This window comes from Artemia sp. Qi Xiang Cuo, chromosome 10 (genome assembly GCF_049724085.1).
Source record: "Artemia sp. Qi Xiang Cuo chromosome 10, ASM4972408v1, whole genome shotgun sequence".
Lineage (NCBI taxonomy): Eukaryota > Metazoa > Arthropoda > Branchiopoda > Anostraca > Artemiidae > Artemia > Artemia sp. Qi Xiang Cuo.
This window is the reverse complement of record NC_142803.1, coordinates 69,663,944-69,691,072: the sequence shown is the minus strand read 5'-3', so window position 1 is coordinate 69,691,072 and position 27,129 is coordinate 69,663,944. Positions and strand designations below refer to the sequence as shown.

Below are 27,129 nucleotides of genomic sequence, written 5' to 3'. Positions count from 1 at the left end.
TTGTCTATTGTTTGGTATGAAATGGGTTACTTACCTGCTTTGGTGCAGTACTTCAGTTGCACAATGGTTCAGTTGCACAGTGGTTCAGTTACACAATGGTTCAGTTACACGGTGATTCAGTTGCATGGTGGTTCAGTTGCAAGGTGGTTCAGTTGCACGGGGGGTCAGTTGCATGGGGTTAAGGTGCACGGGGGTTCAGTTAAACAGGGTCTGAGGTCAATGAGGGTTCAGTTAAATGGGGTTTAGTTAATTGGGGTTCCTGGGCCTGGTGGTTCATGTACACCCGTGTTCAGGTGCAGGGGGTTTGGGCTATATGGGGGGGAAGTTGCACAGTGGTTAAATTGCGTGGTGGATCAGTTACAGGCGTTCAGTTACTTGGGGTTCAGTGAAATGCACACCATTGAACACTTTTCCTTTTTATGCTTACTTCAAACATGATAAGCAATTCATTTGTAAAGCATAACCACCACCACCCTCTTTTTGATTGTCCCACGTAGCCCAGAGTCCAAGAAATATGTATAAGCCCTAAGAAATCACCAAAACATTGAAATTTTTGCTTTGTAATATGCAAAATGCTATATTTTGTAGTTTTATTTCCATGATTGTATACTTTTGCAAACCAATTTTGTTTTAAGTCTGAAATTAGGGATGTTGAAAAGGAAACACTCTTATTACATAATATAAAAAATTATTTTATTTCTTAAATATAATATTCAATTCCACAACCCCGGACTCCCCCCCCCCTCCTAGTGTAAAATTTATCAGGTAGCCCCCATCCTATATTTTCCCTAAGATATTTCATTTTGTTTTTATTTTGACGGATTTTAATTATATTTTTTGGCACATATGTTTAAAAAAGGGCAGTGCATGAGAAATAGAGAATTTGGCCTATGTATGGGCTCACTAGCAGAATGGTTTGGGGTAAGACATAACAGAAATGCAGTTAAAATCTGTTACCTATAACAATTCCGAATATTATAAATTATGAGGCTTTTTATCCAAACTTTTTCTTGTCAGGTACCCCAAATCTAGGCATATGACGGTATTTAAAATTATATATTAGTACAGTTTGAACTTAATCACACACAGAGATTAATCAGAGGTGCCAGTATAGCATTGCCTATAGTAAAAAGCCATACGTTTGAAATGTTTTATTGTTTATTTTTTTTCCCAGATGCCAATCATATGAAACTAGTTAAAGTTCTTAGGGAACACATTTGGTTTGAAATTGGAAGTTATACTGCCCGTTTTAAAAGTAAAAAATAAATGGAGGAGTTCTAGCCCCCCCCCCTCCGACTCCTCCACAATTATTCTCTCAAAATTTATCTAATAACACTTTGAGATAGCTATTTTGTAAAAATACTTTGAAGATTAGATAACAAAAAGTCCAGGGTCAATGCACCCCCCTTAGGGCCCAGGGTGTAGCTATTCCACGAGGGACTATATTATTTTTATGAAAGGGATGATTGTATAAACTTCAAAGGGAGCTCATTTGATTGGAAATCAGAATTCCTAGTGCCAGTAACTAGCCCCCCCAAGGCCCTTTTTCCCAAAATGCATCCAGTCAAAATTTAAACATAGTCATCTTGTTCAAAATAGTTCAAAGATGAAATAAAAAACTCTGGGGTCAACACACACCCCCAGAGCCTAGGGGCAAGTGTTGTAAATTATGCCCCAGGAGCATATAAGGTTTTTATGTAAGGGGTTGTTTGGTAAATTTCAGACAGGGTTCATTTTATTGGTAATTGAAAGCTCTAGGTCATTTTTAAGAGTCAAAAGTGATCAGATGGCATTTATCCTCCCCCCTTTCATATATAAATGCCCTCTTTTTCCCAAATATATCCAATAACAGATTTGAGATAGCCATTTTGTTTAGATAGTCCAATGATTAGATAACAAAAATTTGAGGTTAACACAACCCCCAGAGCCCACGGGAAGGATTGCAACTAATCCCCCTCGGCATATAAGGTTTTTATGCAGGGGTTTTTAAAATAGTTCAAAGATCAGATAAGCCCGAACCCCAATCCCACTAAAAAAACTTACAAATGATATTTTATTCCAAAGCTTAAGGGAACTAACCCCTGGCCCTCCCTCTATGACCCAAGGTGCCACCTCCAAAAAAATTATTAAAGATATTTTATTCAAAAAATCATGGGAGTTTACTGAATTAATGGATGCTCTGCTTTCGGCTATGAAGCCTTTTCTTGTTTGAGAACAGTGTTGCGGAAGACTTTTCTTTCATATTCTATTTTCTTGTTTTTTTTTTTTTCTTATCTATTTGAAAGTGTGAAAGCTCAAACAAGAAGAAAAAAAAACAACATAAAAATAAAGCAATGATTCATGGGCCCCAACAATTGTGTCTTGTGGGTGCTGATTAGATTCTATTCTTTAAAACAGATTATGTTTCATGTACATGTTACTGGAAATTTAAGCCTTAACGGTTATGTAAAGACTCATTTCAATTGGCTCCATCCAAATTATTCCATTATGGTGGCGCTTTTTGCAACTTTATCATTTCCCATATGTTTCAATCGGCGTGGTTTATTAGTCAAAATTAAAATATAGAGCGGACCAAAGCCAACCAATGTAATTCAATCTTGTTTAGCAAGTAGGTTTGACAACCTTTGTCTACGGAAATTTTCTTTCCGACGGCTTTCTGATAAGATTTTGAAGTGAGATTGAAAAAAGAAAGAAATAAAGGCTGAGCAGTCTTTGGCACCTGGTATTTTTTTCAGGTTTAGTTGTAAATCTGAAAGGATTGTTTTATAGTCAATTTACCAGTTTTTTCCTTCAAGGATGCTTGCACAATATAGATGATTCGGGTTAGCTAGCCATTTTTAGGGGGATCGAAAAACGTTACAAAAGAAAATAATTTCTATAGTTTCCCACTGCTTTCCCATTTACAAAAAAAAATAAAGAGAGAAAAGACGGATTTAAACTGAATTAAGCTTCTTCCACTGCTCTATTTAAATTTAACCCGTTTTTTCTGCCGTATGCTTGTTTTAAAGTCAATAATCTCTAGGTTGTTTTCCCCGTCGGTTAAGTTTGTAGAGCATTGTTGACAAGCTTTTTGTGAGGTGATAGCTTTCTTATTACAAAACCAAATATTTGTTGTAAAATAAAAGATTTCATATATATCCATACCAGACCGTCTGAGCCTGAACCTTTCTTTAAAAAATCACAGTTTATACATAGTCCAGTATGGTCATTCTCTATCTCACCCATTATAAAAACCTGGACCGGGGTGCGAGTGGTCCGCAGAACGTTTTTGCAGATATAAAAATAGACGAAGTCAAATTAGCGGGAATGCAGGTTAGTCTGTCCTGTTTCCGTCTGTTTCCAACAAAGTGCATTGAAACAATCGGAAATAGACTAACCTGCATTCCCGCTAATGCAGAAATAAGTGGGAGGAGCTTTTTGTTCGCAACGAGAACGAAGACCAGAAATTATCTGCGATAAGCTTACTGGTATATTCTGTCTACTGTGTTAAAAAATATACAGATGTAGAAGTACAGACCTCAAACAATGTGGTAAAGGGAGGTTGACCATAGGTACTTCAGAGGTATATATTTTTTTTTATTTCAAAACATTTTCGAAACGGCAAAATCACCTTTGTACCTTAGAACCTGGTTTACTCCGGAATGAGCCAAGCATAAACGATATTTACATTTTATGCCATAGTCCCATCAATGTCACGCTTGTCGACAAAAAAAATATGGATGGCCAAAGCCGTATCCAAGTGGGAGGAGTTGCCGGGTTTGGCCCATCCCTCCCCGAAATTTCGTCTTACTCGTAAAAACGTACAAAAAATGATATAAACTCATTTTTGAAGTTTTCTTGTACCCCCCCCCCCCAAAAAAAATCCTCCCGCCCAAAAAAACAATCCTGGATACGCCCTTGCGAATGATATGTGGTTGTTCTTGATTTTAACGTCGAACTCATATTTAAGAAGCAGAAACCTAAGATGGCAAGAAACTGGTTAGAAAAGATTGCAACACTTATTTGTTTCCAACTATTCGTGAAACTAACGAACAATTTACTCGTTTAGAAGAGTTTTATTCATAGCTCATATCATAGTTTTAGCACCAATTTTCACAAGATATATTCACAGATTCACAGTTTCAAGATTCACAGTTACTGTTGATGCTGTTGGCTCATTCGTCAACGTGAATTTTTCTCTGCAGCCAGTGCATTCAAAATAAATTCGGAGAAGAAGACCGATTTTTCCTATTTTTGTATTTTAGGCCTCCCAGGATCGCCTTTTCACAGCTAGAAAGAAAGAGTAATTGAGCTTCTCTTTTTAATCTAAAATCTTTCGCTGCTATATAAGAAGAAAGGGAGGGTGGAAGATTAAATGAAACTGATCTTAGAAGTTTATTTTTTAAAGGTCTATTTATCATCAAATAAAAAAACTGTTTTTTTTTTCAAGCGAAAGTAAGCAGCAGTATAAAAACAAAATTAACATAAATTATTCCAAACATGAGGGAGCTACCCCTCCTCAATTCCTCGCTCTTTACCCTCAAGTTTGACTTCTTACCAAAATTCTTAAAGAGTAACTGCTGAAACCCAAGCTCTATTGAATTGGAATAAAATGTTTTTTTATTTTTAAGACACGTAATTTTTTTATGATAATAAACAAGGAATTAAGGAATGTAGGCAGCCCCCTCAGGCACGGAATATTTCCTTATCCATTTATGTTCTAATGTTACTTATTACTATTAGCAAAAAAATTGTTTTTTTTAAATTTAATCTATTATTATTTTAAATAAACACCGGCACATCTCTTCCCCCCCCTCCTTAGTGGAGTATCCCATGAAAAATTAGTTCTACTGGGAGGGGTAACCATGGATCATAAGCCTTTGCGAAGAACATTTATTATCCTTAACCAAGTAGATAAATTTTAATTAATAATTACTCCGGGGTAAAAAAAAACCCTCCTGAACAATACCATCCTCGCTGAAAATTCTTCATGAAATATTTACACTGTAAAATTTCCTTCCTTTCTCCCAAAAAATTTCCGTATATTTCCCAATAACAAACACTTTTGATTGGTAACACTAAACTAAATTAATTTCATACTTTTGGAATCAGCATAAAATACATTTCTTGTGATGTATCATTTAGAATTTTGGTTACTGTTGGTTCAAGCTGCTCCTTATTTACAGCAGCTCTCTACGATAAACTGTTTATTTTCCAGTAAAGTCAACATAGTAAAAAGTGCGCATACTTTACCAAAAGTGTACCCTTTCAGTAGTTTGGCACAAGATAAAAAAATGGAAAAAGAAGACTAATGAAAGATAAAAAAAAAAAAAGCCTGAACAATTCAATAATGACTTTTGCCCTTTATAGGTAATAGTACCTTCACTATGCAGTCCCTACTATGTACATGATCTTGTACACGAATATGCTAAATCTAAATTTAAATACACTTGGAACTTTTTTTAATTTCAGCTGTGTCTTACAACCTTTTTTTGCATATTGTTTGCTTTTTCACCAAAGAGTTAGAAGACTGCTCTTCAAAAACAGGTTCTTCTGATGTTATTAAAGAGCCATAATTCAATAAGCTTTTTCTTTGTAAAATAATTAAATTGCCTATTAATATTAGCCTACCTCTTACAAAAAAATCAGAATAAATATTCTTAGAGTTCACCAAAAAAGGACATCAATTGTGAATTGAATCTCAGGGAAGGTGAAATAATCGGAAAAAGACCTAAAAAAGTTCAGCTAAAAATCACATAATCCTCAATTGTGACTTAAACTTTACACAGAGTTTGTTTTAGTTGTGATCCCACCATGGTGAATCTTAGAGTCCTGCAAGACCAAAAACTGCCGGATTTTTAACTTTTAACAAATTAATCTTTATCCTAGTTCTCTATTTTTACTTATAATTTATATACCTGTAAGTTCCATTAAATTATTTAAATCGGTGATATTGAAAAAATACTTACTAGTGATTACTTATCCTGATCGAGTCCGTAGCCAAGTGAAATATGTTAACGATATGATTTTCGTTGAGCAGATCCTTAAAGTTTTTGTCTTCGCTCAGCTTCCCCGGTCCTTGAAAGGTTTTGAAACCGTGAATAGCTGCCTTTTCTTGCTCTTTTTGTATTTCATCCTACTTCTTCCGGCCATCTGCATCTAATTGCCCAGATAAACCTTGATCGGAAGAAGATGTAGGCTCTAGGATTGGTACAGACCATGTTGCAGCCAAGTTTGCATATTTTTGTACAGGGGGTGGAAGTCTGGAGTCACATTCAGCTGAAGCGCCTGTTTCAACAAAATGGGCATTTTTCTGGGCAGGTGGTATAGGGTCTGCTGAACAAAAATTTCCCTTTTTATTTGAAGTATTTACACCAATACTTTTAGTTTTTCTGCAAGATAAAAATAGGAGCCTAGAGAATAAGCTTATGCCAGGGTTTCCTTGTAACTCTACCCTCATTCAATCCAGGTTAGGTTAAAAACAGACTAGGTTAGGTAAAAAAGAACATATCCGTTCTTAGGGGTGGGGCAACAGGGTCAGCTGCCCCCGGCGCTACATCAAGGAAGGATGCGCTCGGATGATTGCCTACTTTGATGAATTTATCACTTTGATTCGGCTCTTTTGCTTTTATTTGAGTCGGGAGGGGGGCACTGTAATTAATTTTCGTGCTTGTTAAATATCCAGCAGACAATTGAGATGTGAGTGTGTTATAAATATTTAACAAGTACCTAAATTTTTCCCTGGTTACCCGCAACCTCAGGGACAGCTCTGTAATAGAGGGGGGATTGCGGCTAATGTTGTTGATAACATTTCAAGGAAAAGTCCTAATAGAATAACAGTAGTACTATATAATTTACTTTTCCATATATCATGATCGTATTTATAAAAATATTGTGTTTCTTAAGAGTATAATTATATGGGTTCAAGGCATTTAACCGTCCGGAAAATACCCCCCCCCCCCCGCAGAAAATACCACCCCAGAAAATACCCCCACCGTGGAAAATCTACCCCCCGCGCGGAAAATACCCCCCATAGAAAATACCCCGCTCCCGGGGAAAGAGGTATGAAAGGAGTCGCCCCTTCCACAAGACCTTGCTCTTTACGCTAAAGTTTTGACTTTTTGTCCTAATTCTTTAAGAAAGATTCCTGAAAAATAACGGCCGTTTAATTAGAACAATAAGCTTTGTTTTAAAATTCTATATAAATAAAAATTAGCGTAAAGAGCAAGGTCTTGAGGAGGAGGCAACCCCTGTCATATACGTAATAATTTCAGTTTGTTTTAAATGTTGATGTTGCTCCTTACTTTCAGTTGAAAAAGCTTGTTTTTTTTAATTTAATTTCTGATTGTTTTCAACTAATAATACAGGGAAATCTGGCTCTCTCTCCATGAAAACTTCTGGTACTTATGTATTATATACCACTCAATCAAGTTTACGATGTGTAATACTCGAGAAGAAACCGGTTTCTTTGCTAGTGTTTTCGTTATTTTAGCAACAAATTTTGACTAAATATTTTCACATGGGGGGGGGAGGGTAAATATAGCAGATCTGCATGAAAAATAAGTTAGGTACAATTGTTATTAATATTATGAAGTACGAATTGTTTTATGACTTCAAAATGTCCAAATACTTTACCCCCTCCCCCTTATGTGCAAATATATAGCCCAAATTATATATTTCCCATCTATAATGTCACTTGTCCTTGTCTTGTCTCGCGCTAAGCTGAAAGAAACTAACGAAGAAACTGAGTTGTTTTGGAGTTTTACACCACTTAAACTTGAGTCAGTGGTGTAAAATACACACGTTCCATCTGTCCCCTCTCCGGAAAAAAACTAAAATAGAGTCTCAAATGTTAAAATCAGTATATTCCACGGGGGGGGGGGGGTATTTTACGCAGGGGTAACCGCTGACCCCCCATTATAAAATAAATAAAAAACAATAACAAATAAATTTTCACTTAATAAATGCGGTTTGTTTCTATTAATCTGATTATGATGTTTCTTTCCATTATTACCCATATTTTGAAGTGTCTGTTAAAATAATATTGTATCTAGTAATTGTATTGAAATCTTAGCCGAAAATTTTTCATCGGGTTAAGAAAGTGACAATAAAGTTATAGATATTACTTTTTCTTTCATTGGTTTGACATTACGAACCAAGTGTTGATGAAAAATAAGGGAGAAAACTATACCTACAAAATTAGTTTTTCAACTATATCTGTAGCCAGTCTAGCCATTAGTTCCATTGTAACTGTTGTGATTATTACTTGGAACCTGGGGCGGATCCAGGATTTTTTAGGGGGGGGGCGCAAAATAGGGTGATCCGATAAAAAAATTAGGGGGGGGGGCAAAATATGTTTTTCCAATAAACATGCGTTAGTAGCAAGTTTAATTAACGCATAATTGTGTTAATTAATTAAATAAAACTACTTTAGTTTACGCTAGGCGGGGGTTCCCCCCTCACTTTCCCCCCATGATCCAACAATTCTTTGGAAAAAGCGCAAATGGCAAATTTATGAGTATATTTATTTTTTCGCAAACTAACTTTCAAAAGTTTACCCATAATTCGGTCAAATGAACGAATATGGAGATAATTTCATCTTTTTCATGCTACATTTTCATTTGCATACTTAGTGTGGATTAGAAGCAAATGTACATAGATTAATGAAACGTACATAAATAAATTAAATTGAGATTTGTAAGCAACTTTGAACAATTTAATACCAAAAGAAATAACTCCTTTTGTTCTATAAAGAAAATGCATCGAATTGGATATTCAAGATTAGATAGAAACAGAACAAATGCAAATAAAAATATTACTTACTTTTTGAAATGTCCTGAGTTTCGCTTCAGCTTCTTTCCTCCGTTTTTATTTCCCATAATCAATCACACAGTCCGATGCACAGAAAAAAATATTCAAATCACTCTAGCCGATAACTTTTTGTCTTGTGTGATTGTAAAATTGGTGTTTCTAGACAGGTAAACAAAACGATAGCCGCCCACTTTAAATGCATTTCAAACAGCCTTCGGAAAGGATCCGCCCATTATTCTTTTAATGAGAAATAGCGAAGCTAAGCCTATCTATTTTTGTAACAATTTAACATTTTTTGCGTTTTCTTGAAAGTTTACGTTATTTTCTACAGAAACGTCTAAGTAATATAAGAAATCTGCCACGGTGACTGCATAGATCTGAAGCTCATGAACAATATGATACAAATACATTGTCTATCCCGTCAAAATAGTAGCTTCAAATTAGTCGCAAAATTATCTGTTTTTAAAAAGAATTTTTGCCTCTAAAAAAAAAATTTGGCTCATATTTCAAAAAAAAAACTCGGTGAATTCATAAATCTAAGTCTCAGCTATCAAATAGTACCAAAATTGTCATCTTTAGTCGAAAATTGAAGACGGCACGCGGTTTATTTAAAAAGGGTCAAAAACATGCATACTTTACATAAACCTTAATCAAAAAAACAATCTGACATTAATTTGTTTTCTGTTGTTTGGCTTCAAACATCAATAGATAAAGACAATCTCTTTAAAAGTTGAATATAATAACTATTGACCCTTCGATGTAAATTTTATTTCATGTAAACATCAGGTTTTTAGTCATTTCTTTTTCTACGAAAGATGCATTTTGAGTTACTTGATGTTGAAATTTTTAGGGTACATAAAGAAGACATTAGCAAAATTTATTTTTACATTAACTATAATATTTCCCTTGAATCTATTTTGTTGTTATTATTATTAATATTTGTTTTTTTTTTGTCCAACCATTGTTTTTTTTTTTGTTTTTTTTTTATGACTGGGGTTAATTAATGATAATGAGTTTTTTCTATAAGTATATTTGTTTAGTTATAGGAGTTGAAGATACTTCATCAATTGATACCACAACATTCATGGAAACTTCAGGTTGTACTTTGTCACCTGGAAATCAAAATCTACCTGTGATTCTTTCATCCATAAACTCCACTTTAGCGTCCGAGTTGGCTCCTGAGGATGTGGATATCAGTGGTTCATTTATGATTCATCCTACACTGGTTTAGAATCAGTTATAATCAGAAATCACCATTTTTGAAGACTTTTTTTATTTTGTTACAAAACAAGATATACTTTCCAATACTTTCGAGCATTATTTAAAAATTTACATCTGTAGGCTGGATTTGTATTCTGAATCATAGCAAAACACTACAAATTTAAATTTTAAAACTGAACTATTGCAAGATAAAAAAATTTTCATGCGACTTTTTTCATTTTTTGAGTTACACAAGTCTGTAAAGCACTTATTCTCTTTCCACTTTATTTCTAGAAAATGGTCCTGAGTGAGAATAAGTCTATTATCTCCAGATATTTCTGTTTATAAAAATTAATTAGCCATTATTTGGCCATGAAATATGTGAATAAAATTCTGATTTTAGAGCTTTGTGTCATCATAATCCCACTTTACCATCTGAGTTAGATTCCCAAGAACTGGATAGTGAAGGTATATTTGAGTTTAACACACACACACATATATTAAATATGTAACCTAACCTAATAACTCCAGTTAAATCAGAAATTATGGTTTAGGGTATCAATGTACTCTAACACAAGAAAATATTTGGTAAATTTGCAGTTTACAAGGTAATTCAGCTTAGATGAAGGTGAATATATCACTTGATGTTTCTTTTCATTCTTTTTTATGATTCAATAATCACTTCTAAATTTACCAAATGTGCCATTGATTGTCAATCTTGAGATAGCAGATCAATATACGGGCATTGAAAAATATATATTAGTCTTCCTATGTACAAAAGAATAAAGCTGCGCTGAGGGGCACTTTTACCTGAAAAATAATGTAGTCTAGTCCATATAAGATAAATACAGATCATAGGCATTTATTTTCTTAATCCTTGTCTTATCTAAGTTGATTTCTAAATGTTTCATGATAATAATATGCAGTGGCAAATGATTGTGTATCAGCTATAACAAAAGATTGTTCATAGCTATCGTGTAGGGGAGAGGATTATTACATGCCTGAAAGAATGCATTTCATTGCCTAAATTGTCTTTCTCTCCATGGGCCTTAACACTAGCCTAGTATAGGTAATAGTATATATGGATAAGGGTGGGATGTTGCAATTAATTTGTCATCTCCTTTCATTGAAGCTAAGCCTGAATGAGGTTGCATCCGTCTGATACCCCTTATATTATTATAATATTACGTTTATTTCAATTCATTGTTGAGTACTGGTTCAGAATCTGGGCAACACGAAGAAAAGACCGCATCGAAATCTCAAAGATGCTATATGAAAAACAGGTTTTTGCTGCCTAGTGAGGTATTGCTCACTTCATGACAAAGATTTAAACTTCAGTTTTTTGTTAAAGGAGCAAAACAAGGTACCTAGGTTAGATTAGGTTACGTATTTAATATATGCCATGCTTTACCCCCCCCCCCCCCTAATGTGCAAATATATTGCTCAAATCTGTTTCTTAACTGTTATATTTTTATCATTCTTTGTTTTATTTCATTGGCATTAACCAAAATTCACTTCTCACATGTTGCCCAAATTCTAAACAAGTACCACATTTTCTTCCTAAACTGATATGGTTTATGATATAATGATGTATAAGATCATTTTATCAATTATGAAAGAGTGGTTGGTCATTTTATAGGGACTCATGCCTCAAAGTATACATTTTAATGGTCATTTATAAAAACACATATCAATTTAAAAATTGGACAAAAAATATTGTTGTAGAAAACAACAAAGTTTCAAAACAACATATGAAAAGGAACAAAGCTTCAATTATGCATCTTTTTTTTTTACACAGATGGGAGAAGTAATGCTCCAAGATTTGACTAAGTCACTTTGTTAAGTTTTGTGTTACTAGGTTACAATGGGCAGTTTTGAGCTCTTTTAACCCCTTTAATGGTTTAAAAGGAATAGTCCCCCACACATGGTTATTGAATTATGAAAGAGCATGAAGAATTATCATGACTTAATGCTACTGAAGAACGAAATTTTGTTAAGTCTAGGCTATTTACCAAAAATCTAGTGTAGATTTACAATTCTAGCTATATGTTTGACTTATGGAGGGGGAATCAGTAAATTTCTAGATGGCGCTATAATTTAGGTTGGATGAAAGTGGAATCATCAATTTATGCCTTTTTTTATGCTCTTTCATAATTCGATAATTGCTTCTAATAGCATCTTGAGCTCTTAAGGGTACTTAATTTATTTCATATTATTCATTGAAAGAGCATTAAAAAAGTATCAGTTGTTTTTTTAATTTCGTCATAGCTAATCTATTAGGCCTATTCAAATTCTACCCTGAACTTTCACGCCGGTGTCGACACAGCCCTCCAGGTCCCGGGGGTAGGCGTTGTAAGTTTTGCCCTGGGGGAATATAGGGTTGTTATGGAAGGGATGTTCGTATAAACTTCATAGAGGGTTCATTTGATTGGAAATTGAAAGATGTAATTCCCTTTTTGAGAGTAAAAAGTGATTGGAGGGTAGCTAGCCTTCCTCGCACTCCATTTATTTTTTTCCCAGGGACACTTCATATAGAAGGAGTCATATAAACTTCAAAGGGGGCTCATTTGATTGGAAATCCAGAGTTCTATGGCCTTTTTTAAGAGTCAAAGGTGATCCGAGGGTAACTAGGCCCCTCCCCCAAGCCCTTTTTCCACAAATATATCTGATGGAAAATCTGAGGTAGCCATTGCATCAGATAAAATTTTTGAGACAGTGAAACTTTGTAAATCTTAAAACGAGTGAAACTCAAGTTGAATATTCAAATCAAGCTTGAAACGAAAAAAAATCACTACAAATAAGAGTTTGGGTATCGCCTCCTTCTGTCACTGTAAAAGTCTAAAACCTACTGCGTCATTGGCGCTTTACTGAAAACCAATTCTATTACAAATATTGTCTTTTGTACTTAATATTGAAAACAAACATCATAATTATAGTAAAATTTTGAACTGATCAGCTTTCAGCAATTAATATCATTATCCATCAAATATTCAGTTTAATTTTTTAGTTCTTTCTAAAGTTGTTCAAGACGAATATAATTTCACTACAAACAAAAGTTTGGGTACTGCCTCCTTCCTTAACTGTAAATAAAAACCAAAAGCCTACTGCCTTATTGGCGCTTCACTGAAAACGAATTGCATTACAAATATTTTCTTTTGTGCTTACTATTTAAAATAAACAGTAAAATTTTGAACTGACCAGCTTTCAACTGATATTTGTAAAATTGTTTAAGACCCCTAAAAGTGTCCCATTCCTTAACTGTAAAAACCTAAAGACTACTGTGTCATTGGTATTTCACTGAAAACGAATTATATTCCAAATATTTTCTTTTCCAGTTCTTACAGCATTAAAAATTGAAATAAAACTACAGTGCAATAAAATTTAGAACTTATGGATCTTTAAACAATTAATATTTTATATATCAAATGTTCAACTTTATGTTGTTTATACTTTCCAAGAATGTTCAAGACACAAATATCTTTCAGTAAAGTGCATAAGACGCAGTAGACTTTGGAGTTTTGCACTGAGAGAAGGAGCTGATACCCAAACTCTTGTTTACAGTGATTTTTGTTTGTTGTACGCTTGATTTGCATATTCAATTTAAGTTTCACTCGTTTTAAAATTTATTTATTCATTAACATTTATATCTATTGTATGTTTGTTTGCATTGATTGTTTGTTTAGTTTCCTCTCGTTTTGAGTTTCATTTACACTTCGATAGCAAAATATTTTTTTTTGTTTTAAGCTTGATTTTATATTCAATCTAAGCATTACTCGCTTTAAAATCTATTTATTCATTTATATTATGACTTAGTGTATGTTTTTTGCTATGACTATTTATTTAATTTTTGTTCGTTTTGGGTTTTATTTATTCTTTAATAGTAATTTCTGGTCGTTTTGAGTTTGAATTTTAACAGGTATTTGTATCTGCTAAGCTTAAGTTTAAAATGTCCTTTAATTTTATTTTTAAGAATTATTTTTTGGAAAGTTTTTTTTAATTAATAGCATACAAAAAGACATCAAATGACGTTTTGACTTTAATCTTAGCTAAATTATTGCGCCACCTAGAAATTTAGAGGGGAGTCTTGAATAGAAAGAGAAGCTACATGGGGTGTAACATATATCCTGAAATGATATCTTAAATACCATCTAGCAATTGGTCACGATCAACTACATTTTCTGACAAATCAGAATAGTCACTTTCTGAATTTCATGAGCTCATGTTCGTTCACTAGTTATATTTTCGCTAATAGAGGAAACAGCAGATCTTGTAGATTTGAATTTTAACAAATGAAAAGTATTGTCAGATTCAATAGAATTCTTTTCAGTTTCACTGTTTTTTCATTTTTTTTTTGTTGGCAACATTGTTAATACATATATTAGCAGACGTTGTTACTTAATATTGCTTATAGCAACTAAAAGAAAATTTGCAGTAAACATGGGTTTCCAGGTATAAATAGTCCTAGGATAGATCTAGAAGGCTAAATATTTTTTTCACTTTGGGGTCCTTGGTACTTTAAGATACGCTCTTTTGATAATCTAAATGCGCATAGTGTCTTTTGTTAGTTGGAATTTGCCACAAATATTCTCTAAAATTTTTACCTTCATAGACTTAGCCTTAATAATACTAGTATCACGGCAGTTTCAGTGATGGTAGAAGTAGTTGTAATGTTAGTTTTGTATTTGTAGTGATAGCAACAGTTGTAGTCATAGTATTAATAGTGGTAGTAGCATGAACATCTTTCCAGATGTTCATATAAACATTGATTTCATTATGCCCCAGAAGTTTCACCTTGGCTTGTTAAGTCGTTCCAAAAATATGGCTGATGTGCACTTTCGATCTCCTTTTGACGCTTTTTTCATCTTCATTGCTCTAAGCCTTACGAGTTGATGAAATTGAAGTATTAGTTGGAGTAGTTAGTAATGATATTCATGTATTACCTTTTTGTCAATGTATGTACCCCTTTAAGTATTTTCCGAAAGTTCCAACTTAATACCCAAATCAATTCTTGAGATGCGCACTTTTGACAATCTGCATATGTAGTGTTTTGATTTAGTTCAAATTTCCCCTCAATATTCTGTCAAATTTTCCCCTTCATACCCTTAGCCTAAATTGTACTTGTATCTTAGTAGTTGTGGTAGAAGTCAGGACAGTACTAGCAGTAAAAGGGCATTATTAGTCATAGTTTTAACAGTCCTGGTAGCAGTATTAATAGTAGTAGTAGCAGGTACGTTTTGCTTTTTGGTAAACTGGATTTTCCACTCATGCTACCCCTGATGTTTCCTTTTGATATGATAAACCGTTCCAAAATATTGCCGATACGCTCGTGTTAGCAATCTGCATGCCCACAATATGCTTTAATTTAGTTCAACTTTCCCCTAAACGTTCCGTCAGAAGTTTATTTCAAAATCTTCAGCCTCAGTGAAACCTGCTACAGAAGTAGTAGTTTTGTTGATAGTAGTGGTAGTGGTAGTAGTCTGCAAATATTGCCTTTTTGGTCAATTGGTTTTATCCTTTATCATTTCCTGTAAGTTCCAAATTAATATACTCAGTCATTCCTGAGCTACGCCCTCTTTTAAAACGCATTTACACATAACATGCTTTGATTTAGTTCAACACTTCCCTCAACATTCCTTAAAAGACTCGCCTTAATGCCTTTCTTATTGTAGTCAAACATTTATGCCTTTTCTCAGTAATATATACTATATGCAAACAATGATCAAATCGCCTAACTTACAGCCCTCACTCTGAGGCCTCGGGGGGGGGTGGCCTCTCCCTAGCGCAAAATTATTTAACCTTTCAACAATGCTGAAAAAATATATATGTCTCAAAACTTTATTTGTATGCTTGTATTGGGGAAATGATGGACGTGGGGGGAGGGGGGCTGGTTGTTCTCAAATCACTTTTGACTCTTAAAAAGAGGTCTATAAATTTCAGCTTCAAATCAAATGAGCCCCATCTGAAGTTTATACGACAAATCATTCCATAAAAACCTTAGATGCTCCCAAGGCGTAACTTACAGCCCTTTCCCAACGGCTCTGGGAGCTTGTGTTAGCCCTGGTGGCATTGTTATATTTTCTTTAGACTATTTTGTTTTAAAATGGATATCTCATAATTTCAATCAGATGCGTTTCATGAAAAGAGGGATAGTTAGAATGCGGGCTAGTTGACCTCCATCCCTTTTGACTCTTAAAATGGAACTAAAACTAACAAGTTTCAACCAAATGAGCCACCTCTAAATTTTATGCAACCACCCCTTCCATAAAAAGTTGCCCTACATTACTTTTAACTCTTAAAAGTGGATTAGAACTTTAGATTTTTAACCAAATGAGACTCCTCTATAGTTTATACATCCATCCCTTCCATAAAAACCTTAAATGCCCGGGGATAACTAAGATCCATACCCCCAGGCTCCGGGGGTTTGTTTCATCCCAAAAGCCCTGTTGTATGATCTTTGGATTATTTTGAATAAAATGGGTATCTCAAAATTTCAGTTGGATTGATTTTGGGGAAATATTACTTTTGTGTGTGTTTGTGGGGAGGGGGGGGGAGGGATAGCTGCCCTCCGATCGCTTTAACTCTTAAAAAGGGCACTAGAACTTCTGATTACTTATCCAACAAGCCCCTTTCGAAGCTTATACTGCCACTCTTTCTATAAAAACTTTATATGGCTCCCAGGGCAAAACATACAATTTTTGCCCTGAGGTCTGTGGGGGGTTGTCATCTTAAAAGACATAATTTCCAGACTGCGGATTTTCAACTTCGCTGAATAAAACAAGTATCCCAAAATTTTTACTGTATATGTTTAAATGCCAGCTATCGAGATTGCCAGCAAGTAAGCACTGAAAACATAATTCTCACATTTTTGTGTAATATCTGTAATGCCAAAATATTTTCTACTTTTTTGTTAATGCTTCTCCTCTGTCATTAAAAAAAAAATTATTTTTATTTTAATTGGCTTATTTTTTTTAAAATTGTTTTGTAATTTTTCTTATTTTCTTAATTGTGACTGTTTTAGAATGAATACTAAGAAAATTAGAGCGTGGTTTTAATGTAGGGTGTAATAGAAAAAGAGAAATATTATTTTTGACATATTATAGTTTTTGTGATTATTAATCAAAAAGCATTTATAAATTGCAGACAGAATTTTGCTTTGAATTGTTTAAATATGCAGAATTTCTGACTGTCGAGGGGGGAGTATAAGTGCTGTTTGTTTTTCTCCAGAGCTAAATAGCAAAACAGAGTCTACAAATTTTTCATGGCTGTTTCCCTTATGTACTATTAAGCTGTGCTTAAGACTTGCTCGTCATCAAATATCACTATTAAGGTCGTTTTGACATCTATCACAAGAATTTTCTACTGAAATTTTCTACGGAATAATTTCTGTTCGTTTTAAGTTTTAATGTCGCTCCTTACTTTCAGTTTAAAAAAACTTTTTTTTATTTAAAGGCTGCGAAAGCGGGGGGTTTTGGGGGCGGCAGCCCCCCCAACTGTACCTCCTAATCCCTGTGCGTTTTAAGGTTCGAACGTGTGACTCAGCCTCTTTTACTCTTTAGAAAACGTAGTTTTTTCAAATAATTTCTGCACATTTTTGTACAGTTTATTACTTATTATTGCTTGACTAACTGTTAGCTGATCGTGTCAGGGGTTAAAGTTGGGGGGCTGCCGCCCCCCAAACTCCCCGCTCTTCAAGATTCTTATGTTAAGGCTTTTAATTCCTGAATACTCAAATCAAATGCACAGTAAGATTTTCTTTTTTCAACTTGTCTTCGAGCATGCGGGTATACGGCATGTTATCAAAGCAGTGGAGACTTACCTGTAACCTGAAGGACGACTGTGGTTTTCTTCTGGAGATGCCTGTTGAGCCGACGGATTTAATAGATTGGATTTAAAAAAGAAACTGAGTTTCTTTTTTAAACTTTAAATTCAATATATAAAAAATTTTCCCTGACGGGGAATCAAACCCGGGTCTTCCGCCTGACAGTAAGGAGTAGCGACCACTGTACCACAGAGAAGTTATATTATTTTTAGTCTCTGCAATCTATTTTTGATGCAAGCGAATCCCCACAAAACTTGATATTTGGTTTTTGGAAAACAGGGAAGGAGTGATCAGATTGAGCTGAAATTTCGAGGATAAGCTCCCAGGCCCCAGGAAAGCTTATCCTCTAAATTTCAGCCCGATCGGACAACGTTAAAGGGGACTGTGGTGGGAAAATTTAACATGGGCACTTATAGGAAAACGAGGTTTTTCGTAAATGTAAATTCGGGGGATAATTTTTTCGGTCTGAAAATATCAAAAGCCCCTAATAGGTCCAATTCTGCTTCGAATGAGTCCTCATTCACATATATCCGTTTCCAACTGTGGCCTGTAGGCGTGGCTAATAAAAAAAAAAGAGAAATGAACATTAAGTGGCTACATTTGGTTTTTGGAAAACAGGGAAGGAGTGATCGGATTGAGCTGAAATTTCGATGATAAGCTCCCGGGCCCTAGGAAAGCTTAACCTCTAAATTTCAGCCCGGTCGGACAACGTTAAAGGGGGGCTGTGGTGGGAGGGTCGAAACTTCCGGCCCAGTTTACCCCATGAAGATAAAGTCGGAGGAAGATGAAATTTTGCACGTTTCTTAGTTTGAGCTTGGGCTACAAAATGCAATCACCGCCGTCTCTCTGCGACTTCTAGGACCGGAAATCGCTTAACATTGTGGTGGGTCGCCTCTTTAAAGAGGCACAAGTGTGCCTCCTTGATTTTGTCTGTCAAATGAGTGTACCAAAAACGAAAACATTATTAGCATGAATTAAAAGGAAAATAGAGTAAAAATACCCTGAAAAGATCTTCCGTTCGTCAACAAACAGCTGAAATTTGTATTTAGCACAAACATAAGTTATTTCAAATATCAATATAAAAAGAGGACAGTTGAGCGTTTTCATACATATGTCCATCCTCAGAACTGCACTTTAATTACTACTGCTTACGATTTTGTTGATTCAATGCCCCTGAGACACGGTTAATTTTGCGGTGAATATATTCTTCTGATTAAATATTATGAAAGAGAATTTTGACTTGTTGGATTTAAAAAGTTTCTATATATCGAATTTACAAGATTTTTCAGAAACATTTGCCAATAAAAGAATTTCAAGAAATAAAATAGGACAAGAATATTTTAATATGTTTGTTAAAACCTTTCTAACCATCTTGGATAATTTAGTTGTTTTTTTGTTATTGTTCTTTTTTCTATATAGGCAGCATTTGTGTAATGTTTTTTTTTCATTTAGTGTTGATTTAATTTAGGTTTATTTGATTTATTAGATAATTTAATGATTTTTTTTTATAGGGTCAAACCGTTCTACCGCGGGCTGTTCTGGTCGCATTACTGTACCGCAACTCTCAGGCCCAAAACCGATTGTTATGGTAAGAAAACTGAAAAAGAGGGCTATAGAAGAATTAACAGCAGGCATCTGGCGTTGTGTTTCCTGTGGAAAAGCAGAGAAATCCTTTTTGATGCTAGATCTTCACATAGACACCGGCTGTGAAGAACTTTCACCGATAGAATGTGATGTCTGTCCAGCTGTAGTTCATGATTACAGAGATTTTGTTGTTCACATTCTGGAGCACCGAATGGGGGAAAGAAGAAGTTGTCCTATATGTTTACGAGAATTTATTGATGATATGAGACAACATCTTTTTTTGCAAGGACACTTTTCACAAAATGTCTTTGAACGAAACACGCAAGGGAATATATCGCTAGTTTCTCCACAGGATCCGTGTACAAGCGTCTCCTTATATTTGTTTGATTCTAAAACTGAAGCAAAAGACTTCAATAATCAGAAAACATTTTTGAATAGTCGCTTGTTTAGTAAAAAGCAGAGAAAATTTAAAAAACTTTAAGTAATACAGACTGGAAAAAAACTTCATAAATGTGGGTTGTGCCAGAAGAGTTTTTTTTAGCTCAGACTCTTTGAATAGGCACCAAAGAGTACATACAGGTGAAAGACCATATAAATGTGATACATGTCAGAAGAGTTTTTCTCTATTAACCTATTTTTGTAAGCACCAAAGAGTACATACAAGTGAGAGACCATATAAATGTGACATATGTCTGCAGAGTTTTTCTGAACCAACCACATTGAAAACGCACCAAAGAGTACATACAAGTGAAAGACCATATACATGTGACATATGTCAGAAGAGTTTTTCTACACCAAACCATTTGAAAACGCACCAAAGAGTACATACAGGTGAAAGACCATATAAATGTGATATATGTCAGAAATGTTTTTCTCGATCAGGCTTTTTGAAAACACACCAACGAGTGCATACAGGTGAGAGACCATATAAGTGCAATATATGTCAGAAGAGTTTTTCTGAATTAGGCTCTTTGAAAAAGCACCACAGAGTACATACAGGTGAGAGACCATATAAATGTGACATATGTCAGAAGAGTTTTTCTAGAACAGGGAATTTGAATAAGCACAAAAGAGTGCATACAGGTGAGAGGCCATATAAATGAGACATATGTCAGAAGACTTTTTCTGTATCAGGGTCTTTGAAACCTCACCATAGAGTTCATATAGGTGAGAGACCATATAAATGTGACATGTGCCAGAAGCGTTTTTCTGAATCAGGCTCTTTGAAAACGCACCAAAGAGTGCACACAGGTGAAATACCCTATAAATATGACATCTGCCAGAAGCGTTCTTCTCAATCAGGCTCTATGAAAACTCACCATAGAGTGCATACAGGTGAGAGACCATATAAATGTGACATATGTCAGAAGAGTTTTTCTACATCAGGCATTTTGAAAACGCACCAAAGAGTGCATACAGGTGAGAGACCATATAAATGTGACATATGTCAGAAGAGTTCTTCTGATTCAGGCTCTTTGAATAAGCACCGAAGAGTGCATATAGGTGAGTGACCATATAAATTTGATGAATTTTAGAAGTTTTATTGAACAGAGCAGTTTCATTAGACACCAAGACTTGTGCGACAAGAGTTCAGACTTGTGCTATATAGCGTTACCAAAACTGTTTAGAAATGAAGCATTTTGGAGTATTCCATTTGAATGATCATCAAATAACTCATTCTAGGAAAAGAGCGGGTCTTTATCAAACAGTTCGTGATAACAAACTGTAAGTAAGGAGCGATTAGGCTTAATAGTAACCAAAACTCTTACAAACGGAATCAGCTTATTATGCCAATTCCAAATATATGATTCATTAAGTTTTGTTCTACCAATCAAAATTTAAGAGCCAAAGAAAAATTTGTCTGATTTTTAAATAGGGGGAAAACACACCCTAAACGTCAAGAAATCTTGACAAAAACACATCATCAGATTTTGTGTACCTGTGAACCCTATTATAGAAGTTTTCAGCTCTTACATACAAAAATCTGGAATTTTGTTATTCTGGCCGAAAGACAGATCATGGATGCGTGTTTATTTGTTTTTTTTTAGGAATTATTGTAGTGTTTTAATAGCCCCCGAAATTCAGGAGATAAGAAACTAAAATCTTTCAAATTAAAGTTTTCTTTTTGATTTTTCAGGCTGTATCGTCTGCAAGAAATTTTACGGAGAGAGGCAATTTTCTATGAGTAGGGAACCTGACGAGTTTCGGTGTACTTTATTCTGGATAAAATTTTCACGGAAGAGTTTTTCTTGCTGTGAGGAGGGGATATATTTCATGGAGGACGAGCAGATTTACCTGTATTATTTGAAAAACGAACAGAAATCAAATTTTTAAAAACAAGTTTTTTTTTTATTGAAAGTAAGGAGCAACATTGAAACTAAAAACGAACAGAAATTATTCTTTATATGAAGGGCTGCCCCCTCCTCAATACCTTGCTCTTTACGCTAAAGTCTGGCTGTTTGTCCCAATCTTTTAAGAACGGCCACAGAAACACAGGCACCATTTGACTAGTAAATGAAACTCTCTTAAAGCTGCTAACAGCTTTAGATAACTCTATCAGACAACTCATTCTAAGAAAAGAGTGAGTCTTTAGAAACAAAAAACAAAAAGCTTACTGGATATTTTGGTTACATGCACAGTGACCGTCATTTGAGAAATACTGCGGATCAGCAGAAGGATATATCCTTATTCGCACTTTTATTGATCGTCATGGAAAGATAATGTGGTCTTCAAAACTAACTAATACGTAAAATAGCATTAATGAATTTAAGTATTCGAATCAAAGCCATTTTTAGTCTGAATTCTAGTTGTGAAATTGTCGCCGATCTGCTTCTGGCTGTTTAGAATTTGTACTTACTCAAGGGCACCAAATTGAAAAAATTCCCCGTTTTGCACCCTTAAACATCCCATCTTCTAATCTGTTTGAAATATACTCATCCTCCCATTATAACATCGGCTAGTTTGCATGTAATAGATCCCTTTTTACGGTTGCAAGAGACTGTATCTTAGATTATTTATTACTAGAATATTTTGTGATGTATCTACGAATTGAAATTTCACTTTTTGTATTTATTGTTCATTCATGTCAAACGGCAATGATTTTGGTAATTTTAAGTGTTTTCTTATTTAATTAAATTGTGATTATTTTTTTGATAAATCAGTTTTTGGTAAAAGATCATTTTAAAAATCGTTTATGAGTCTTCTAGCTGCTTCAAAATAAGTCCAGTTTTTTTTTCCAGAAAAATGGCAAGAGCACTGCAAATCTATCTCTTGCTTATTGCTTGCTAGTCTTTTGCCTTTGTAGAGCCTGGGGTTGGGAACTGAACCGTTTAATTCTTCTGAATCCGATAGTTTATTCCACGGTTTTATATTATTTATTGCTAGAATATATCGTGCTACATCCAGGCATCGAAACTTCGATGTTTCTTGTGTTGTATTTTTTGTTCATTTAAGTCATATGGCACCGAGTTTTGTAAGTTCCAGTATTTTCTTATTTATTTAAATTGTGATTATTTTTATATTAAAATGATTTTTTTGCTAAAAGATCATTGTGAATATCGATTATGATTCTTCTAGCTGCTTCAAATAAGTCCAGTTTTGTGGCCTGGATGTTGCAGAAGAACGGCAAAAGTACTTCTTACAATTACCAGTCTCTTTATTGCCTGGGATTGGCAACTGAATTGCTGAATTGTTCTGAATCTGATAGTTTATTTTTGTTTCATCAAAAGAGACTTCCAATACAGACTAAGGCTATGTGAATCTTTATACCAAAGTAAGGAACGACCCGGCTCAATAGTAAACAAAACTCTAAAAAAAGGAATTTTGATACCAATAGATACATCAAAAGAATAAAATTTTAATGTTGATTTAATATATATAAGTTTCATCAAGTTTAGTCCAATCCATTAAAAACTACGTACCTTGGAAATTTGGCGAATTTTCGAAAAAAAGTGGGAAAACCCCCTAAAAGCTATATAGAAACTTAATGAAAATCAATTAATCAGATTTGTTTTATCAGAGAACCCTACTTTAGAGTTTTCAAGCTCATATCCACAAAAATAGAGAGTTTTTGTATTCTTTGCAAGAATAAAGATCAAGGATGAATGTTTATTTGTTTTTTTTTGTTTTTTCACATGGGTGATCGTATCGTCCTAGTGGTCCTAAATATCGTGGGAGGGCTCATTGGAACGAAAATTAAAAGTTCTAGTGCCTTCTTTAATTAACCAAAAAAATGGAGGGCAACTAGGCCCCATCCCACGCTCATTTTTTACCCAAAGTCACCATATCAAAATTTTGAAATAGCCATTTTTTTCAACATGGTCAAACACAGGATAACTAAGTGTTTTAGTATGACTGAATACACCTAAGTCCCCGAGGGGGGGCTGAGATTTATGAACTTCCCCTAATGTTTACATGTAATATTGGTTGTTGGGAAGCATACAGACGTTTTCAAGGGGGATTTTTTTCTGGTAGTGGGGCCGGGGGTTATGTGGGAGGATCTTTCCATGGAGGAAGTTTTCATGGATGAAGAAATTTTTCCGTATATGAAAGGGGCTGTCCCCTCCTCAATGCCTTGCTTTTTATGCTAAAGTTTTTTATTGTTTTAAAAAATAAAGTTTTTAGACATAGTCAAACTTCAAATTAGCGTGGCGTTGAGTAAGAGATAGACATTTTCATATACGGGATAATTTCTGTACGTTTTAAGTTTCAACGCCGCTCATTACTTTTAATTAAAAAAACTTTTTTTTAATGAATTTCAATGACAGCAGGATGCAGATTTAATGTTATGTCTCTTGATAACTCCTTGGCATCATGATTGACTCGGGATTTCCACTTGGGGGGGGGTGTTTTCAACTCCAAATACGGGTCTAAAGTTTCTAAAAGTCTTAGTTGACTATTTTAAGTCCTTGGGCAAAGCAGTAGACTAAAGCTACGTTAAAAACTGCATAGTACGGTATCTTAAAAAGGTAACTTTGAACTAATAATCTTGAAAATCTAGCTTATGCTGTGATATTTTCGTTTAAACTTGTATTTACGCAATAATTTTCTAGGTGTTTGGAGACTGCGTTATTTTGTAATAAATGATAACTGTCCCAAACCAGCGATGCTCATGTTGTAAAAACTGTACAAATCCTAAATAGATATTCCAAGTTACCTCTGCGTGTGTTTAATTTTGAACACTAGTTGGAGGAGTTTGAACTCGTGTGCCATCAAACCTACAGTACATAAAAATATTTATAGAAATACAACATTACTTCTAAAATGAAAAGTTTAAGAAAATACAAATTAGTGTAGCTTCAGACTATGAAAGTCTTGATCAATATAAGTGAGTGTAAGGACTAGAAGATCTCCCTCATCTTGGTCAGAATAGTTGAATGCTGAGCCTTGGAGAAATTAAAAACATATCCTTGTTTTTCCACAGGTATATTACGTTCAGCAAGTTGTTAGAAGGAGAAGTATCTACCTCCGACGCCAGACAACACTTAGAAGTATGACCTATGAAGAATTTACGACCAATGTCAATCCACGCAGCATGACGGGCTACGTAAATGCGTGTTGGTTAGTGCCCTACTTGACACCAGACGAGATGACGCCACCAAATCACTAACTTCTGCTTTTGAACCACTCTTGCATCCTAATGCATCAGTCGTGTTGGACTCATCCCTCGAATCTTCTGCATCTCTGAAGCTTCTCTCCGGTACGATGCTAAGATGTTTGCGTGGTATATTCCTGACGGATTTGGCAAATCTGCGGGCTTGCAAGACAATGAAACTTTTCTTATATCGTCCACAACTTCTTGTGGAGTTATTTGGGCTGTAAGTGGGTATTCCAGGATGACTTTAGCATGAGAAACAATTGGCAAAGTCAGTCTTTAGACTTACTTTCACATTTATTCCAGATTTTCCAGGAGATATTTTTATTGGAGGAAGAAAGCTACGTCAAGTAGTTGCAGTATGTTTGTAGTGGTTGATGGAAGACATTGAATGTTGTTTTCTCTGCAGACTTTCAACACTGGCGAAAAAGTAGGAAAACAAATTGTGATCCAAAAAAATAATCATCTTTGCACTTTTTTCTGATGGGGCATTCGGCACCTCTTTTTACAATGCATATATATTTTCTAGGGTTATATATCAAGTCAGTCTTATCGTAATTGGATAAAGGTACATCCCGAATAGTCACTGCTAAATTATCGTAGAACTACATTTCAGATGAAACAAAAGCTTTTTGTTAGTAGTTCGCTTTGGTTCTTAGTCGAAGCTGTTAATGATGTTCTAGGATGCAATTGATATCCTTTCTACATATGATTCAACACAACTTATGACGATGAGATTCAGTTCGAAGCGACCAACAGGATACCCCAACTCTGTAGATGTAAGCAAATGACAGACCATGGCTTCTTCCTTTAGACTTTAGAGAGTGGTCCAAAAATACGTACCAGAGCTGGAATTATTTTTTGATTTGATTTTACATCCACTAGTTACTGATGCAATGAAAATGACCATAAATATGCATGATTATTATTATTATTTATTTATTACCCGTCAAAAAAAGGTTCAAAAGACGGCGTATCATTAAAAACAAAAAAAAATATACACAAAAAAAAACACTTGGAACAAATTACAAAGACGAGAAACAAAAACTCAATTATACACTGCACTGCAGGTACGCAAGAAATGTTACTTATTAAACTCCCAAGTACTGAACAAACATAAGTAACATGAGCATCGTAGTCAAATAATAATTTGTAAGAAATAAATTTGTAATCCAAAATAATAATTAGTGAATTTGAAAAAAAAAATATATACAATAGAAAATACTATCAGACACGTCTAAATCTGAGAAGAGATTATAAAAAGACTAATTATGACTAGAGACGGATAAACCAAATTAAATGGACAGCAATCCACTGTCTTAGCAAATGGTACCAAGGTTGGAACAGAACTCTAACTGTACCATTGAATTTGTTCAGTTACAGCTGCCACCAGGTCAACAATTTCAAAAATTTTAACAAGGTGCGAATTTTTCGTCCACGGCGGGAGCCACAACAAGAACTTTACATACTTAAAAAACGTGGATCTGAGCTTTCTTTTCTCTGGCTCGGGAAAAATTCTCCAAAATGGGTTTAGGTACAGGAAATGGGGAAGGGATACTGCGCCATAAAGTCGAGCCAGAATTAAACGGTTGAAAGGGATTTTAGATGAAACTACTCTACTGTAAGTAAAAGCCAGGCGTTTACGGAGATTATCAATAAGAAGGGAGCGGGTAGTTTTGAGATCCTTTCCAATTGTTAAACCAAAGTAAATATTTTTCTGGACAGGGGCTAGAGACAGTTCTCCCATCCTCATAGACGAGATCTCTTCTTGGTGCCAGTTGAACAGAAGAATATCTGACCTCTGCGGGTTAAATTCAAAGCCAACGTGACTGTAATTGATTGTTGTGTGGAGAAGGATGTCTCTGTACCTGCGACTGTGCGGCTAGGGTCCAGAATAACATCTATGCCACGAGCTATGCATGTTGTCTTGATAGTAAAACTCTGGTTCAATAATACAACTATTAAAGCCACATGGAGATTTGACTGACCCTTGTCGAACACCCTTTTCTAATGGGACAACAGGATTCCCTTGGTAGGACAGCATCACGTCTGGTGTATATTCAGTTAGGGCTCGACCATGGCCAGGAAGTAGGATTTCCGCCTGTAGGTGATCGTACATGTCTTTACTAGGTTGTAGGATGTC

General features: G+C 34.8%; 1 protein-coding gene and 1 pseudogene across 1 annotated transcript; both read left to right on the top strand.

The window, feature by feature from the left end:
• The first annotated feature begins 7,668 nt into the window (after positions 1–7,668).
• Positions 7,669–19,957, top strand: LOC148948103 (uncharacterized). The gene is made up of 3 exons (XM_089096096.1): positions 7,669–7,769; positions 10,394–10,458; positions 19,321–19,957. Exons 1-3 carry the CDS (start codon positions 7,669–7,671, stop codon positions 19,872–19,874), a joined length of 720 nt encoding a protein of 239 aa, XP_088952222.1. The 3' UTR covers positions 19,875–19,957.
• LOC148948102 (uncharacterized) lies at positions 19,894–21,433 on the top strand (annotated as a pseudogene).
• The last annotated feature ends 5,696 nt before the right edge of the window (positions 21,434–27,129 follow it).